This window comes from Equus caballus, chromosome 6 (assembly GCF_041296265.1).
Source record: "Equus caballus isolate H_3958 breed thoroughbred chromosome 6, TB-T2T, whole genome shotgun sequence".
NCBI lineage: Eukaryota > Metazoa > Chordata > Mammalia > Perissodactyla > Equidae > Equus > Equus caballus.
In genome coordinates, this window is record NC_091689.1 from 46,580,556 (window position 1) to 46,597,169 (window position 16,614).

Genomic DNA, 16,614 nt, shown 5'->3' on the forward strand with positions numbered 1-16,614 from the left:
GAATTGCTTATCACCATTTGAGATAAAGACACAAAAAGAAGTCATAATACGAGAGCTCAGAATCAGTGGAGCTAAGGCCAGAAAAGAGTTTCTATGAGACGAGAAGTGGGAGCTAAAGAGTTCTGTGAAAAAGGGGTGGGGGTGCTCAGGTCTGGACACATAGTGAGTCACAGGAAAATGACATCCTTGGCTTGAGTGTTGGAGAGAAGATAATCTGGGGGGGAACAAACCCTAAGACTGAGGCCAGAAGAGCAGCATCGGCAGATGCCCAGAAAAGCTATGCCTTGCACAGAAGAAAAATGATTTGCCAGGCATCGCTCGCCTCATAAACTGTGATTATCCTTTTTGTTTCCAAGCCTGAAGCCAAGAAAGGGGGTAAAGAGGTGACTAGATGCAGATCATTTCGAAGGCAGCGTCCACAAGCAGAGGCTCACGCTCGGAGCGCCCAAGGCCCTGGGCCAACCCTCAGCCTCAGTTAGCCTCCTCTGTCTCAGTTACCCTGGCAGCCCTCACCAGCTTGTTGCAGTCCCGGAAGAGGTCACTGGTGAGGATCCTACAGGAGGAATCCACTATCGTCTGCTTCATGATGTTGTTGTGGCAGGAGGCAGGGGACGAGTCCAGTGGCACCTGGGGAGCAGGGCAAAAGTGCACAGATGAACCAAAAGACAGTCAACCACAAGGACCCAAGAGACCTCCTTCCCAAGCCCTGCCCACTGCAGTTCACGCCACCCACCACCCACCCTCCACCCCCAGGAGATGGAGTGACATTCCAGGAAGCAGGTCCCTCAGGCTCAGTCCACACAGAGATGCCAGACGTACTTTCCTGGTGTCAGCACACTGCGGGCTCACTTTCCAGGAATTCCCAAAGTCTACAGGGTTCTCCTCCACTTGGAGCCTGCTGCTGGTGAAGTCATTGTTCTGGATGCCATCGAAATTCCCACAGAGGCCACACACCTGCTCCTGATGGACAAGTTGAGAGCATGAGCATGGCCAATCTCAGTGCAAACTCTCTGACTCAGGGAAAGGAGGGTTCCAGGAGCAAAGGAGGCTTGGCTCATCTAAAGAAGAGGAGGACGGGTTGGGGAGAGGGCTGGAGACCCAGAAGGAAACAGGGTGATCAGCAAATCTTTGCCCTTCCAAGGCCTTTTCCCGGGCTTCCTCACTGACCATTTTCCATTTTAAAGCTAAGGACACAAAGGTCATTCACAAAGAGCGGGAACCTGCCCATGTCACATAGTCGGCCAAGGGCAGAGGTGGGAATTATGCAGCCTTGGCCCTGGAATCTCCAATATAAACCATCACCTCCTCACTAAGGGTCTGAGCAGAGAGAGGAGCTGGTTCAACACTACGTCAGCGTTGAGTGTAGAGGCCCAAGGAGGGACCCTTATAGTACTACTTCACTGTGGAACAGAACGGCAGCCTGCTCACAGCAGGCTGGCGGGATTCTGCTTATACCACATGCCATCAGGGCTGGCATAATGTCTTATCCATCTCCATGTTCACCTCCCACGGTGTGCAGCACACAACAAGTCCTGAACAAGTAATTACTGAATGAATGGAAACCACTATATAGAAGCTACGGGAAGAACTGGAAACATCTGGCCTGGAAAAGAAAAGGTTCTATGCTCTTACAACATATTTGGAGCCCTGTCCTGGGACAAAGAGATGTGATTTCTTCTATTTTGCTTCAATAAGGAGAATCTGGTTTGGTACAATGGATCTAAGTTACTGGGAAACAAAGAAGAATGTTCCCACAGTTGGACAAAAGGCCAAAGATCTCTATGTGGCTTAACATCCCCCATGGGATGGCCCCTGCCCACTCCCCGCCCTTGTTAACTACCATTCACTCCAAGTCCCTCCTCTCCAGCCACACTGGCCTCCTTGCTCAAACACTGTCCACCTTAGGGCCCTTGCACGTGCTATTCCATCTGCCTAAATTCTCTCGTCCAGATATTCACACGGCTCCCTCCCTCCCTTCCCTGAAGACTCTGTTCATATGTCACCTCTTGAGACAAGTCTCTTCAGACCAACCTACCTAAAGCAATCTCCCCACAGGATATGATCTCCACCAGCATTGTGGTAGGCAAAACTTGGCCCCCCCAAAGATGTCCACGTCCTAATCCCCAAGACCGGGAATATATTACCGTACATGGCAAAAGGAACTTTGCAGATGTGACTGGATTAGGATCTCGTTATAAGGAGACTGTCCTGGCTTATTTAGGTGGGCCCAGTGTAATCATGTGGTCTTATAAGGGGCACAGGGGGACTCAGAGTGAGGAAGGTGAAATGGCCAAGGCTAACTCTAACCTTCAGTCCATGGTCTTATCTGCGTGGGGAGGAGGCTGGACGACATGATGGCCCACCTTCCCCAAGACAGTGGGCAGAGGCAGCAGGCTGCTGCTTGGGAAGCTGAAGAACGTCCAAACAACAAGTCACAGACAAGACGAAGAAGAAGTGCAGAAACGCCACTGACCTGGTACGTCTGCTTCAGGACCACAGAGATGCCCAGGTGGTGGTCCCAGACCACAGAGAGTGCTTTGTTGACCAGCAGAATGATGTACCGGCCTGACTCCACCACCTCAAAGTGACTGTCATCCCTCATGGGCCTCTTCACTTTCACCTGGACGAGGATAAAGCGTGAGAACAGGGAGGTGAAGGACAGGCCTGAGGGTCCAGCTCTTCCCTCTGCCCCACACCCACGCCTGTCTCCACAGCCCTCCAGAACCACAAGTCGTTTGCCCCAGCTGGTCAGAGCTCACCCCTTCAGGGCCAGCAACCTGCCTGGATGTTTTTGTATCCATCTCACCTATCACTGTTCAAGAATCCTATGACTAAGGAACAATAATCGAACTGGTAGCAAAACCATAATTATGAGATTAAAATTACAATGAAACCAACTAGCAGAAGGCCACCCATCGCTTCACAAAAAGAATTTTTTTGACACTTGGTCATTAAATACATGTGGTTCCCTAAATAGGTTTTTAATGTGGCAATGATTTTAAGCACCTCTAGACAATTGATTTAAAAATCCATGCCTTTATGAACACGAGCGGGAGACTCTCTCCTCTCTGTCCCCCACCTCCACTCCCCAGAGTCGCTGCCATCAGGATCAGAGGTGACAGAGGACAGAGAGGCTGAGGGGCTCTCTTCAGCTGCTCAGAGCCCATTTCAGCACGCTCAGCTGACTATCGCAATTGTAAAATTGAGGCTGATGTTGAGAACCTGTCCACCACTTCACAAAGGTCCTCTCCTTGGTGACATACAGCATGTAGAGCTAATCATATGTGTACACCTCCTACTCAACATCACCACTGTCATCTGCCCTAAGTAGATCTGTCCTTTGAAGTGGAGATGACACTGCTGCCCCACAGCCCATAGTCACACTTCCCGAACAGTTTTCTTCCATAATGGAGGGGAACGCACTCCTGTCCCCTGATGTCAGTGGTAGGTATTTGCAAGAAGGCAGGGATGCAGGCTGGGGCCATAGAACGAGATGAAGACACCAGGACAGGTTTGAGCCCAAACCCTGGGTCTCTCTGGCAGTAGATGTAGTCAGACCAATGGAACCAAAACTACGGTCTACAGACTACCTGCCACTTTAAGTGCAGATCCCTGGCCCCACCTAGACCTACTGAGTCAGGCTCTCGGGGGGAGCCCAATAGCAACACCTTAACCCACAGCTCCCAGGTGGTTCTGTACCCCCTTCTGAGAACCACTCCCCAAGCTCTTGCTACACAGGGACTGAATCAGGTTACTTCTCTTTTGAGCTCTTTTAAAAAGATTAATCTGAAAAGAACTGAAAAACATGCAAGAAAGTAAAAATCCCCCAAACACCATCACTTCCCTATATATATATATATATTTGTGTGTGTGTATTTATATGCATATAGTATGTATTTTACATATACGCATGGTACACACACGCATGTAAAGGGATGGTCTGTCTGCCTGCGGCCTGCACTCCGCCCGCCAGAAGTGAGCGCTGATTCTGCCTCAGCTTGTGCAGACAGACACACATCTTCCCCGCACACATCTCTGAACTTTGTTTTACTAAAATGGGATCGTGCCATGTCCATCTGCAGCTTGTTCTCCTACAGACGTCGTCAAGGGCAGACGACACAGCTCTGTCTCATGCTCTTTAATGGCTCAACCAATTCCATCCACACAAGTTTTCAATGAACGCTCGACACATGCTCGTAATCAGGTGACAGAGGAACAAGGGGACGAGAGGCGGGAGGGGATGAGGCTGGCACTCACCTCCCCGTTAAACAGTTCAATCTCTCCTTCTTCCACCAGGATGGTGACCCGCTTCTTGCATTTCACTGAAGGGTAGACGCACCCCTCATTCGCTACCAGGATCCGGAAGGTTCCAGAGTTACTGCCACAGTAATCCTGGAGAAAAGGGGTGCCAGGAGAGAAGCATTATCCATGCTACCTCTGCCTAGATCAGAAGATTGGCATCTCAGCATGCATGCTTTTGAAGAATATGTGTTATAGGATGTTACCATGTCCGTGCAAGTGTGTATGTGTGTGTCTGTGTGTAAGAGAGAGACAGAGAGAGTGGAGGGAGGGACACTCCCAGGTGAACTCCCTCAGGTGTGTCCTCCTCAGCCATTCCGTCTGATCCAGGTGTCTGCAGTCAGTAGGCAGGGGCGGTGCTGCACACAGGTAGAGAGGGCAGGAGAGAGGGACCGGGAAGGTGGCATGCGGCGTGCTTTGCTGGAGACATCAGCCTAACGGCCCCCACCTAGAGCCCATTACTTCTCAGTCTCACCCAGGTAACTAAGGCAGTGGTCAACACGGCACTTTGCGGCTCTAAATTCTGGTTGGATGTCCAGGCTGCTGGACTGTGGGCCCAGAAATGTAACCCAAGGTCCTTTGAAACGGTAACACAGGTCCTGAGCCACCATCTCTAGTTGGGAATAGAGATGAGGGAACGCTGGTCCTTGATGGTCAATTGCATAGAAAATTAAGCAAAAGGGGACACGTTTCTGACAAATACCTCCTCATGACGGCTATCACTGTGGTGTGATGAGGGGGAAAAAACACTCAACTTAGAAAAACTAGGTGTGAGCCTTGGTTCTGCCACTATGGAGTAACACTGAGTAAGTCACTTACCTCTCCACCCCTCCCACTCACACACACTCACACATACAACACACAATCTGTGGCTCTAAAGATGCGATCAGCCGACTTAACGAGATTGTTAGGGTAAACGGGTTGGTGTTGGGTTAATGGGATTGCGAAGGTTAAAAGATGAGACAGAGGTGCAAGTTCTTGTCTCCAGCTGAGATTTTTCCAAAATTGAAAGAGGTGAGTCTTGATAATACCTTCTAAAGGAGGAAGGGAGAGAGGGGAGGAGGACCCATGGCAAAGTCTCAGAAGGGACAACAGCCCCAGCTGTGGGGAAGGGAAACAAGCAACCCCCAGAGGGTCACCATTTGGAAGGGGACTCTGCAACTGGGCCCGCCCAGGAAAGCTTTGCCTGGGCAGGGGAAGAGCTGGGGCGGTCCATCTGACCGGCTGCTTCTCGTCGCACTGAGTTAGGTTTGTTTGCTGGCTGCTCCAATCTGAAACTGGCCAGGTAGTTGAGCCCCAGAGCCAGTGCCACCCATCCTTTGCTACCAAGGTTGGGACACAGATCACCAAAAGACAGGCTTCCATGTATGATCTGTGGGAAAGGTCTAGAGAGGGACATACTGCACCAGGTTAATAGGTGTTGATGAAACCATTTCCATGGTATGCACACCCCGACCCCTCAACACGCTGCCCACCTCTCTGGGGCCAGACTGGGTATGGGAGGTGGAGGCTCATGGCTCACTCCCAGCATGCTCTGCACACGGCTGCCTGGTGCTGCTCACTCCCAGCATGCTCTGCACACAGCTGCCTGGTACGGCTGCTCACTCCCAGCATGCTCTGCACACAGCTGCCTGGTGCAGCAGCTCACTCCCAGCAGGCTCTGCAGACATGCGTGTTCAGTCACCCTCAGTGCCTGACTCACAGGGCCCTGCAGCTCAGACTCTGGGGCTGAGGCTGCTATGGGTTTGTGGTCCTCCCTTCAGGCTACACCAAGCCCCCACCCCTCCTCCTCCCAAGAATGGAGACAGAGAGACCACACTTGTTTAAAGCTTCGCAGAGTCAAGTCATCTCATTCCTTGTGAGAAAGGCACCCATAGCTTCTTGCTTACCCATTTTGGTGTCAACCCACAAGAGAAATTTCCAGGAATCCATGCATGGGGAGAGGGAGGCAGAGGGGCCAGTGCCCTCGCCCACCAGCTAGGGTTTCTTGGGCTCTTTCTCATCCTGCTGGGCAGTATGACTTTTCTGTGCCCCCGCCCCCACCTCCTCCCCATTCGGAATTGCACTAGGTTAGAAATGAAAATGGTGGAGCATGCAATACCATCATAGGGCAGGCAGTAAACTCCAGGGGTCATTTCCACCATCCCCCTGCCCAGGACAGCGGCACAAAGCTATGTGGGCTGTTCACTGCACAAGGGTAGAAGCAGGGAGGGTGAGCAGGGCTGAAACCCAGCCTGGGCTCCACCCCTCACTGTGCATCCCGACTGAGGCTGTGTCTGCCTCTATCTAAGCCCATTTGGGTGCTAATTTGGGCTGACGGTAACCTTGCCCACACACAATCCCAGTCAACAAATCAGCTTCCACCCTGGCAGCAAGTCTCCAGGTGAACTGAAGGAAGATGGACAGTCACTCTGAGTTTCAAGCCCCTACCTCTTGAGACACTTCTCTCAGGGGCAGGAAAAGTACTCCCACAGAAGCCAGCCCCCAGAGTTTCTCTGCAGACAGAACAGCAGAAGCTGACCTGGGAGCCCCAAAGTTCAGTCAGCACCTCCCACCCCTCCTAGAGACCAACAGTACCCTCCCCGCCTCTCCCTCACTCTCACCTGCACCAGGATGTACTGGCACTCCCCAGGGAACATGTACTTGAGCCCGTCGAAGGTGAGGTAGTGGGCCATGCCGATGGCGGAGCACGTGGCGTCGCACACGTGGTCCGTGCAGTTCCACTTCCGGTCCCGACAGACACTAGAACAGTAATGGCAAGGATGACCAGTTGGGCCCCTTGGGTGTGAGGGGCTCATCCAGGAAATGAGGAGACGATGAAGGAAGACAGAACGCTCCAGGGCGCCGCCCAACCCTCCTGGGAACCTCAAGAAGTAGAAGATCTGCGGCCTGTGGAGCCCGGGCCTCACAGAGTCCCGAACTGCAGTCCTGAATTGACACATTTTTAAAGCACGGGGCCCAGGAGGAGAGAGGGAAGCCATGCTGCTCTCCCTTTACAAGATGGAAACCACGGCAAAGAAGGGACTGGATTGTCCACAGTGATCCAGGCAGCCAGGGGAGGAGGCCCAGACCCTCTATAGACCACCTGCTGTACATTCACTCAAGCTCAGCCTTCCAGGAAGTTGCCTGAGAGCAGCCACGGGGTCATCACAAAACCAAGGCACTGAGGTTGAAAGGCCTCTGAGGCTACTGAGGAAAACTCAAGAGAATACAGGGAAGTTCCGAGCCGGGAAAATAGTGAGCACTGGGAACTTCTTCCAGGAGAGGTTTGGTGTGTACACAGCTACATGTTTAAGTCCACAGGGATTTGCCAGCTGCCACATGCCCCGTCCCACCTCCCCGTAACCAGAGCTGACCTCGGGAAGCCCTCTCTGTGCGTCAGAGGTGGTAAGCTCAGACCTCAGGCCCAAGAGACAGCAGGGCGCTTTCTGGCTCCCAGCCTTTCCTGCCCCTGTCCACACGGGCCTCTCCCTGAAGCTTTGCCCAGCCCCAAAGTCAACGCAGGGTGAATGAGCAGAGCAAAGGGCTGTGTGACGGACGGCCAAGGAGAAGGAAGCAGGAAAAGCAGCCACCCTCACAAGGTCCCTTTCCACATCATGCTAGTATAAGCACACTTGTGATATGCTTGGGGGCAGGAAAAGGCCAGAGAAGGAGCCTCCAGATTCCACGCCTTTGGCAGCTCACTCACATGTGCAATGACAGACACAGGGCAAGGTCCTTATCTTCCCCAGGCCCCATCCCCCTGAACAGAACACTTCTCTCTAGGAGAGGGTCCACGCGGGGTGAGCACAGGTGACGATAAAGTCTCCCCATTTCACAGATGGAGAAACAGAAGCACAGAGAAAAGGGAAAGCGAAGCCACGTTCCCAAGGGTGCGGGAGGCAAGTGCCAGAGGCCCTGTGCCCACGTCTGCTTCCACAGCATCTTGATCTGCGTCCCCGCTCCCACTCACTCCACCCCAATGGCTCTGTCCCCAGAAAGGCCCTCCAGGGCCTCACCAAGTGTTGCAGTCGATCTTCACTGTCTCTCCCGGGGCGTACTCTCTGCCCTGATGGAAACAGGGGCATCTTTCCAGGGCCACACATCTGTTCTCGTGCCGGACCTAGGGAAAGCAATCCAAAAGTCTTGGGGGCCATGGTGAGCGACCTCGAGGCCTGCTGGGACACAGCCTCGGCCACAGGCCAGGCCAGGGCAGCCACGCCCAGACTGGGGCTTGGCAGACACGGGCACCCGTCTACACAGATCCCCGACTCTGCCCACCCTCTGCCCTCATCCTCCGCTGGGGCAGTGTAACCTGGACCTTGGTGAGGACTCTGGTAACATGTGTCGGAAGCCCTGGAGATGTGCACATCCTTAGGCCCAATAACTCCACGCAGAGGATTTCTCCAACGGATATAGAGTTGTGGGCACAGGTTCACATAGAATTATTTGTCGTTGCAAAAAAATGGAAACAACTAAGTGTTCAACAATAGGAAAACGATTGAATTCACTGAGGAATCTCGATGGTGTCCCATGGAGCTGTTAGAATGGCCTTTGGAAGAATCTTAAATGAGGTGAGAAATACTTGTGCTGTTGATTTTTAAAACAGGGGACAAACTGTATACACCTATGGTCCCAATTATGAAAATATATATATATAGTTTCAAAAAAAGACTAGAAGGAAATACAGAAATTGCCTCCAGATGATAGGATTGGATGGGGAATGGGGAGATTTTATTTTCTTTTTCGGTTTTTAAATTTTTTTCCAAATGTTCTTCAATGGACATGTATTTTGTTTATAACTGAAGAAAACAAACAATCTATTTAATGAAATTAAAACGTGCTTAACCCTGGAATTGAGAGCTGAATGCTGGCCATAGGCAGGCATGGACCAAAACCGGTGTCTCAGGCTTCTCCAGCCCCACATGCCCCTCCTCCACCAGTCCCCGAGATTCTGACCCACCCGCCACGGGGACGCTCTGCTTCCCTGCCTTCCACCCACAAAGAAGTTACTACGTGAGCATGTTATATTCGTCAGGTCTGGAGCGGCCAGGAGGGAAAAAGAACCAAGACCCACTGGGCCCCGTGGGCTCAGGAAGAGCTGGCCAAGCCCACTCCCACCCCAGCATGTAGCTCTCCTCTGTCCCAACCCCAGGAAGGCAGCCCTGGACGTCTGCTCTGGTGTGGCCTAACCTCAGGTGTCTAAAAGAGCCCTGGGCCACCCTCAGGTGAAGGCACCACGGCACTTTGGTGCCAGGGCTACGTGAGGGGTGAGAAGCTCCTGTCTGGAGGCCTCAGGATCCGTGGGACCCAGTCACTCCCCCGACAAGACTAGACAAGGCCTGGAACTGGACAAAGCCCTGGGAACAGAGCAATCTTGGGCTGAACAAAGGACTTCCGTGTCAAGGACCATGGGCTAAAGTCATATGTGTGCACGTGCACAGGCGTGTGTGTGTGTGTGTGTGTGTGTGTGTGTGTGTGTTAGAAGGGGATGGGAAGAATAATCTCCACGACTTAGCCACCACCTTCACCCGACCTCAAGAGTGTCCTCAAAGCCTAAGCGACGGGCAGGATGGGAGTGCAGAGCAAGGAAGATGCAGGTCAGCCGCATTCTCCGCAGCTCCTAGGATCACTGTTCTTGGAAGACAATGAGCTTAGGCACCAAGCAGGGAAGATGGCAGCGCGGTACGAACAAGGAGGGGGTGAAGAGCATCTCTCTCCTGGAGCGTCAAAGGCTGACACAATTAGGGCTCATTCCCACACGCCCCTAAGCTTTGTCAGTCAGCACTGACTGAAGTCCGGGGCCTGCCACCTGGTGGCTCCTCTAGGAATGACCGGTGCATCCGCCCAGGAACCTTGACCAGCTGTCCAACACTCGCTCCTCCAGTTAACGGAGACGGGACAACAAGCCCCACTATCGGAAACATTGCATGAGACAAGGCAGTGCAGCAGGCACAGGGATGGATCCGGGAATCCCAGCCCGGCTGAGCCCCCCTCACCTGGGCAGAACACGAGCTGCCCGTGGCCTTCAGCAGGCTGAGCAAGGGCTCCCAGGCCTCTTGGCCTCCATGCTGGATGTTTTTCCCTCTCTCCAGGACACTCAACCCAGTAACAGAAAGTTCCGCACGCCCATGGCCCAGGCAGCCCCTGCCCTCGCCCAGCGTGAGTCCCTGGGAGCCCAGCCTCCTCCAGGAGACTGAGACTCGAATCCCAGCTTGGCCGTGAGGCAGTACGGCCACCTCTCTGCCCTGTCGCAGACACACCACCTGGCTCCTCTCTGCCCTGTAAAAGGAGATGCTAACTGACGGATTACGCCATTAAAATAGGACCCTGATGTTGAATGAGGGCTGTTATAAAGACAGCAGGGCGTGGGATTAGGACCCTCAGGCAGAGATGGAGGGAAGGCAAAGCATGACTTTAAAAGGAGAGGCAAGGTCCGGGCCACACCTCAGCAGCAGCTCCAGACTTCGGAGAGAAGATCGAATCACACCGGAGAGCCCTAAAGCCTTAAAGAAATTCAGGAGACGAAAGATAAAGGGCGGTGCAGGAGACAAGCAGGATCTCCATGAGATCTCCATGAGCAGACAAGTAGGGCCGGCCAGTGGGGCAGCACCTAAGTGGATATCGTGGCTAGTCACTGAAACCTCGTGTTTAAGATGGAGAGAACCACCTCCACTAGTGTTTGTCCCTGTGGGACACCAGAAGGATAATAAGACAAAGCCGACGAACGTCCTTCAGAAACTTCCGAAGAAAACAAGCAGCAATAGTTGTCACTATTGTTCATCAACTCATGACATCTGGAGGACGAATGGCTCAGGCTGAGAACATGCCACTAGGTATTAGGTCAACCCCAAGAAAAACTATGAAGGAGAAAAAAATTTGGTTTTGTTACTCCTCTCTGAAAAGGCCTCATCTTCCCCCCACCAAAATACCTGAACACCATACTGACCCGTTCTCCAAAATCCTTTTCGCCTTCCAACTGTCCTTTGTTCGTTCTCCCACCCCATGAGTACTTCCAGTTCAACGCAGCTGATTTCAACTAGATGTCTGCTAGGAGGGAAGAATCTAATCAAATAACTCATACTAAGGTGTAAATGACTTCCTAAGAGGACTTATAAGGTTGTAAGCTTTTTTAAAGCTGGTGCTTGTTAACCAAAATGAATTTATGCCTATAATATTTCAGTAGGCCTTCTTCAGTGACAAGCTGTAGGACGTGTAGAAGATATTTTTGAGACAGGAGGGCTTTCTTGGACGCTTTTGAAATTACATCTTGTAGGCTTTACAATGCCCACATGTGAGGTCCACTCTGGACGGGCCCCTGAGCCCAAGCTCTAGATTTCAAGAAGTGGCGCCAAAGTGAGAAAACTGGGCATGAAAGGACCAGGGAAATGAACACACTGCCCAGCTGCCAAGTGGCTTCCTAACACCAGCAGAACTGGGTACCAGTTTAGAAAATGTGGCCCCTAGATGTCAGAGGGTAAGTTAGCCTCTCCCAGACAGCGGTACCACATTTTCCCGGGAGCACCTCGTGGCTTCCCAGTGGGAGGCAAATAGGGCTGAAGGAGCCCAGGTGGGGGAGTCCGGAGACCAGCGTTTCCACCAGACATGCAGCCTTGAGTGAGTCTGACTGCTTTCTTTCCTCAGTCTCCTCTTGTGTGACAGAAGGAGTTGAAATCGCACCTCTTTAAGGGTGCCTTGTTGCTCTGCCACTCGATGGTGCTCCTGGAGATAATTGCGGCTGTAGCTGGAAAGAGGCAGGAGCGGGGCAGTGGGCTATGCTTTGCTGTCACCTCGTGGTGGAAACAGGTAATATTCTAAATTAAGGACAAGGAGTTCCCTCAAATTTTTGACCTATAGAAAAAGACTTGGGAAATTTTCTAGTGCAGCCCCCTCATTCTATTGACCCAGTGGGTCTCAAATGTGGACCCTGAGGTCCAAAATATTGCTCCCAGTGTGTGCTAATTTCCTATAGCATCTCTGTTTATAATATGATTCACGGCTTTCCTCCATGAGCTTCTCATAACCATGGCCATTAAGCCACCACTCACTAAGCAGCTTCCATGTGCCTGCCACTGTCACCCCCTGACCTCCAGTCAACCCTTCCAGCCCAATTTTACACCTGAGGAAAAGGAGACACAAAGATTTTAGGTGACTTGCTACTCAGTTGAGCAAACACCAGTAACCAGGATTCACACCTAGAAGTATGGGACTCTGATTCAAGGCCTTTTCCACGCAGCTTCTCCACCACCAATTTGTCGTGGTGTGGACCTTACGGAAAGCACCCCTTGCTCCACGCAAGCAGACCTTTGCACCAGTCAGGAGCAGGCAGAGGCTGTGACTCGTGGAGCTGACCAGAAAACCTCTGCTCTAAGCAGGTGCCAGGCCTGGAACAAGCTGCAGAGAGAGGGACTCCTTCACTGTCCCCAAAATCTTCAAACAAGTGCTGCTGGCCTTGCAATGGTCATTGGAAGCTGCCTTGAAAAAGGGAAGGAAGTTGAAAAAGAGCAGCATTGCTCCAAGTGTGGCCCTGGCGGGTGCCGGTCTGAATGATAGAAGGACAGAAAAGGAGAGCAGGCGATTGGAAAGCCATGTAGCAATCTGACTGAGTGAGATATCACATCCGCTGTATCTAATAAAAATTGGCAGGGGGGTTATATTTTGTAAGTCATTGCTTTTTCTTTCATTTTTCTATTCATTTCCATTCATTTCTATTGTATTTACAAAGCTTTGGTCCACGACAGACTGGAATTCAAGAAAACGGGCCCTTGCAGGCGTGGACAGGAGGAGGAGGTGATGGCACAGCCTCTGGGGAGGAGCCTCGCTTGTTTATGAAAACAGCAATGAAAGCTATTCCTGGGATTCTGTAGCATTTTGTGTTTTAACAGTGCTTTCACACACAACTCCTTCAGGCCCACAGCCAACAAGTGATGCAGGCGGAAGAGGAATTATGCGTCCACGATGCAGGTGAGGTGACTGAGGCTCAGAGAGAAGGAAAGATTGTGCAAGAGCCCGAGCCCGGAAGTGGAGGAGCCTGGCCTGAGGGCATCCCTCTGCGGCTGCCCTGCCACTGCCCCTGCTGGGGGCTCTTCCTGCTCTCAGCTGGTCTGCCCCCAGGAAAGAGCTGCTTCCTCCCCCCTTCAAGTCCTCAGAAGGCAGAACCCCTGACCTCCTCCCCCAGCCCTCGGCAGCCTGCCATACCCTCGCCACGCCACAGGGGCAGGCCCCAGGGAAACCCCGCCTAGAGGGTGTCTGCAGTGTCTGATGGCCCCAACAGGGGGTCTCCAGCTCCTTCTTCTTTGCCTTGTGGCCAAGAACACGTGTCCCGGGCAGCAGCCAGCACACGGCACACTTAATAAATCACCCAGACGTTTCTGCTTGGTGGAACCTGGCCTCAGCAATTTGCACATTTGTCGGCATCGTAATGAAGCAGTTGTGAAAATAACCCAATCTCTTACACCACGAGCTTTCAAGTTTATAATCCCCTGCCGTTGAGGTGAGAGTCACTTCGTTCTATGACGGATATCCCAAGACAGTGCTGAGAATGACGCCAGAGGCTTCAGGGGAGCCAGTGAGCCCTAACGGTGCATCCACATCCCATGCTTGTGCTCCAGGCCTCGCTGTCCTCTGGGAACTTGGGGCAATAATGCAATTATCATGGTTATAATATAAGACTATCTCTACTGTTTCCTTCATGAAAAAGAAATTCATTTAAAAGAATCCCTGATGCTGACATAACCTCCTGAGTGATGTCCTTTTTCTTGCCCGAGCCCCCTCTAGTGCCAGAAGAATTTCTCCTCTGGGTATGGTGAAGGGGTTGTCAAAGTAAGAGACCCTCAGGGTGAAAAGAGCAATAAACAAAGGGGAAGCTTCCCCTCCCCTCTCCTATTTCTTGCCCCTACCCAGGTCCTTATTAAAGGACTTCCTTGAATAGCCTCCTTCTAAGGCGCCAAATAAGACCCTCCAGTGTGGGGGTGCTCCCTGGCCAATCTCTAGCTCCCCCATTAGAAAAGACAGTTTCTGAGTCCTTAGCAGCTGAGACAGAGGGAACACCAGGGGAGAATAAATAACAGCTAGTCTCTGTCTTGCGGGGCAAAGGGTTGGAGAGAAAGGAGACAGACCATCTGCCCTGCACACACCCCAATCCGCAGCCTTCCTCGGGCCACTGGTGACGGGCCCAAGCTCCCTCTGCAGAATATTGGCAGTTCTCACTGCCCAGGACACTGCCTGAAAGCTGAGGCCTGGGCATCATTAATGCCCTTTACGGCCATATGACAGCCATCCTGCCCCAGCCCCTCACCACTCACTTTGGGTACGGGGAATTGGAGTCAGGGAAAGCAAGAAGGCAGGATGCATTTGAAAGAGAAAAATCAAGAAGTTGCATCCTTCGGGGTGATAAGAATAATATATGCATAATATATTGAATACAAAACAACCTAAGATTAGACTTAAGAGGGAGGTAAGGAGGCTTGGGCATGCTCAGACCGTTGCCACCACCAGGAGGCACACAGGAGCCAGGTGGCTGCAAACTAGCGTGGCCTTGGACCACTGCGGCCTCCAAAGAACTTCTGGCCACAGTTGCCTGTTTGTAGCCCCAGCCTCAGAATCAGAATGCTAGGAGCTGGCCAAGACCTCATGACTCACTTTACAGATGAGGAAAACAAGGCTCAGTGTGGGGAAGGGACTTGTTGGACCCGTGGCTTATTCATGGCATAGCAGGGATATCAATGTCTTCTCTTGAAATAAAAAGTTATACACATATATGCAAATCATATGCAAATATGTGTGTGGGTCCTCTCATCTTCATCCAATGGAATGCAGCCCTTGAGAAAATTCTAATGAAAATGTTCGCTTTCACTTGTAAGTATTTCTGGAAATACTTGTCTGCTAAGTTCTTGTATTTCTGTCAGACCTCATCAGGATCAACCCCAGGCACTGTGCAACCATCTCCCTCCCCAACTTTGGCAGCTAACCCAGCCACAAAGGACTCTCCCCCACCCCTGCCCCCATCCCCACCGCCACCCCATCACCATCCTTGTTTAGCTCTTGATTCTTCATCTCTCTGGCTCCATAGCCAGACTCGCTCCTCGCCTGCAGGAAAATGGAAGGCTGCCAGCCCTTTGCAGCTGTGGGTGGCTCACCATGCCTGGGGGACAGAGACACCCGGAGACACAGCCCATGCTCATGCACTCCAGGTCATAGTTCTGGCAGGTTTTGGCGCACTCGAGCCCTTCAGCCCTCGGGTTGTCAGCAGGACACACCAACTTGACCATGGGGGGCCGACAGGATAGGCTCCTTTTGCCTTGGGGATGGGAAAATCAAAGAGGAGATTAGTGAAGGATTCATGGATCTACCTTCTACCCTGTCCTTTGCTCCCCTAGGTGTAGTCGCTCAATTCCAGAGACTCAGAGCTGCCCACTCCCTGGGATAAAGTACTGCCCGACCTCCAGCCAGGTCTAGCCCTGAGCCAGGTTCCTTGGGTAGACTGGAACGGCAGCCTCATCTACCCATCTGAGCTTCTGACCTTGGCATACGCTGAAGGCGCCTCTCCTGACCTCAGCACCCCTCTGACGACCCACACTCTCAGCCCCCAATCCTGCTGTAGCAGGTTGCAGTGAATCAGAATGCATTGAAGAAACGTGCGGAGCCAGGCTTCAGAGGACCTGGGTTTGGGTGCTAAAAAGGAAACTTTGCAGGCACCAGCAGGACCATTCCTAACATGGTTACAACTAATTTAGTCACAAAAATTTTAAAGGGGCCTTTGCTCATCCTCTGCCCAGCCACTGACCATCCCAGCCACCCTACTGAAATCTGCAACATTCCCTCTCTTGACACCTCTACCTGCCCTCCCCGCTTTGTCACTCCGTCTGATCACCATCTGACATCACCGTCTGATGTCTGTCTATTTTACTTATTTGTTGATTGCCCACACCACCGGGCCCCACCCACCGGAATGTATGCCCCATGAAGGCAGGGGTTTTGTCCGCTCTGTTCATTGATATTTCATATTTCCTGACACTTAGTAGATGTCAACAGCTGACTGAATAAATGATGACAGCCGATGGGTGATAGAGCATCTTTCTTTCAAACACCCTGATGCACCCAGTAGCATTTCTATCTTAGTATATAGAGAGCTTACTGTCTCCTGTGGACTAGAAAGCTGGAATTTTCAGCCTTATTTTTATATGGAAACTTTTGTTAGAAAACTGACACCCTAAGAGGCTAAATGGCTTTTCCAAATCACACGAAATTCTAGGATTTTTCTGACTTCAAAAAAGATGACACTTTCCAGCGACTAGGTTAGAGGACTTTGAGCAAGAAGAAGCACAAACAGATCTA

At 51.9% G+C, this 16,614-nt stretch overlaps 1 protein-coding gene across 3 annotated transcripts in view; it reads right to left on the reverse strand.

The window, feature by feature from the left end:
* VWF (von Willebrand factor) overlaps positions 1 to 16,614 on the reverse strand; it is a 184,322-nt gene that overhangs the window by 66,431 nt on the left and 101,277 nt on the right. For all 3 annotated transcript variants that reach the window (XM_070269189.1, XM_023642195.2, NM_001242566.1), the window contains 7 exon segments: positions 15,417 to 15,577; positions 8,298 to 8,401; positions 6,903 to 7,041; positions 4,258 to 4,392; positions 2,474 to 2,620; positions 820 to 960; positions 514 to 627 (listed from right to left, as the gene is read on the reverse strand). In XM_070269189.1, coding sequence (XP_070125290.1) covers positions 514 to 627; positions 820 to 960; positions 2,474 to 2,620; positions 4,258 to 4,392; positions 6,903 to 7,041; positions 8,298 to 8,401; positions 15,417 to 15,577 — 941 coding nt within the window.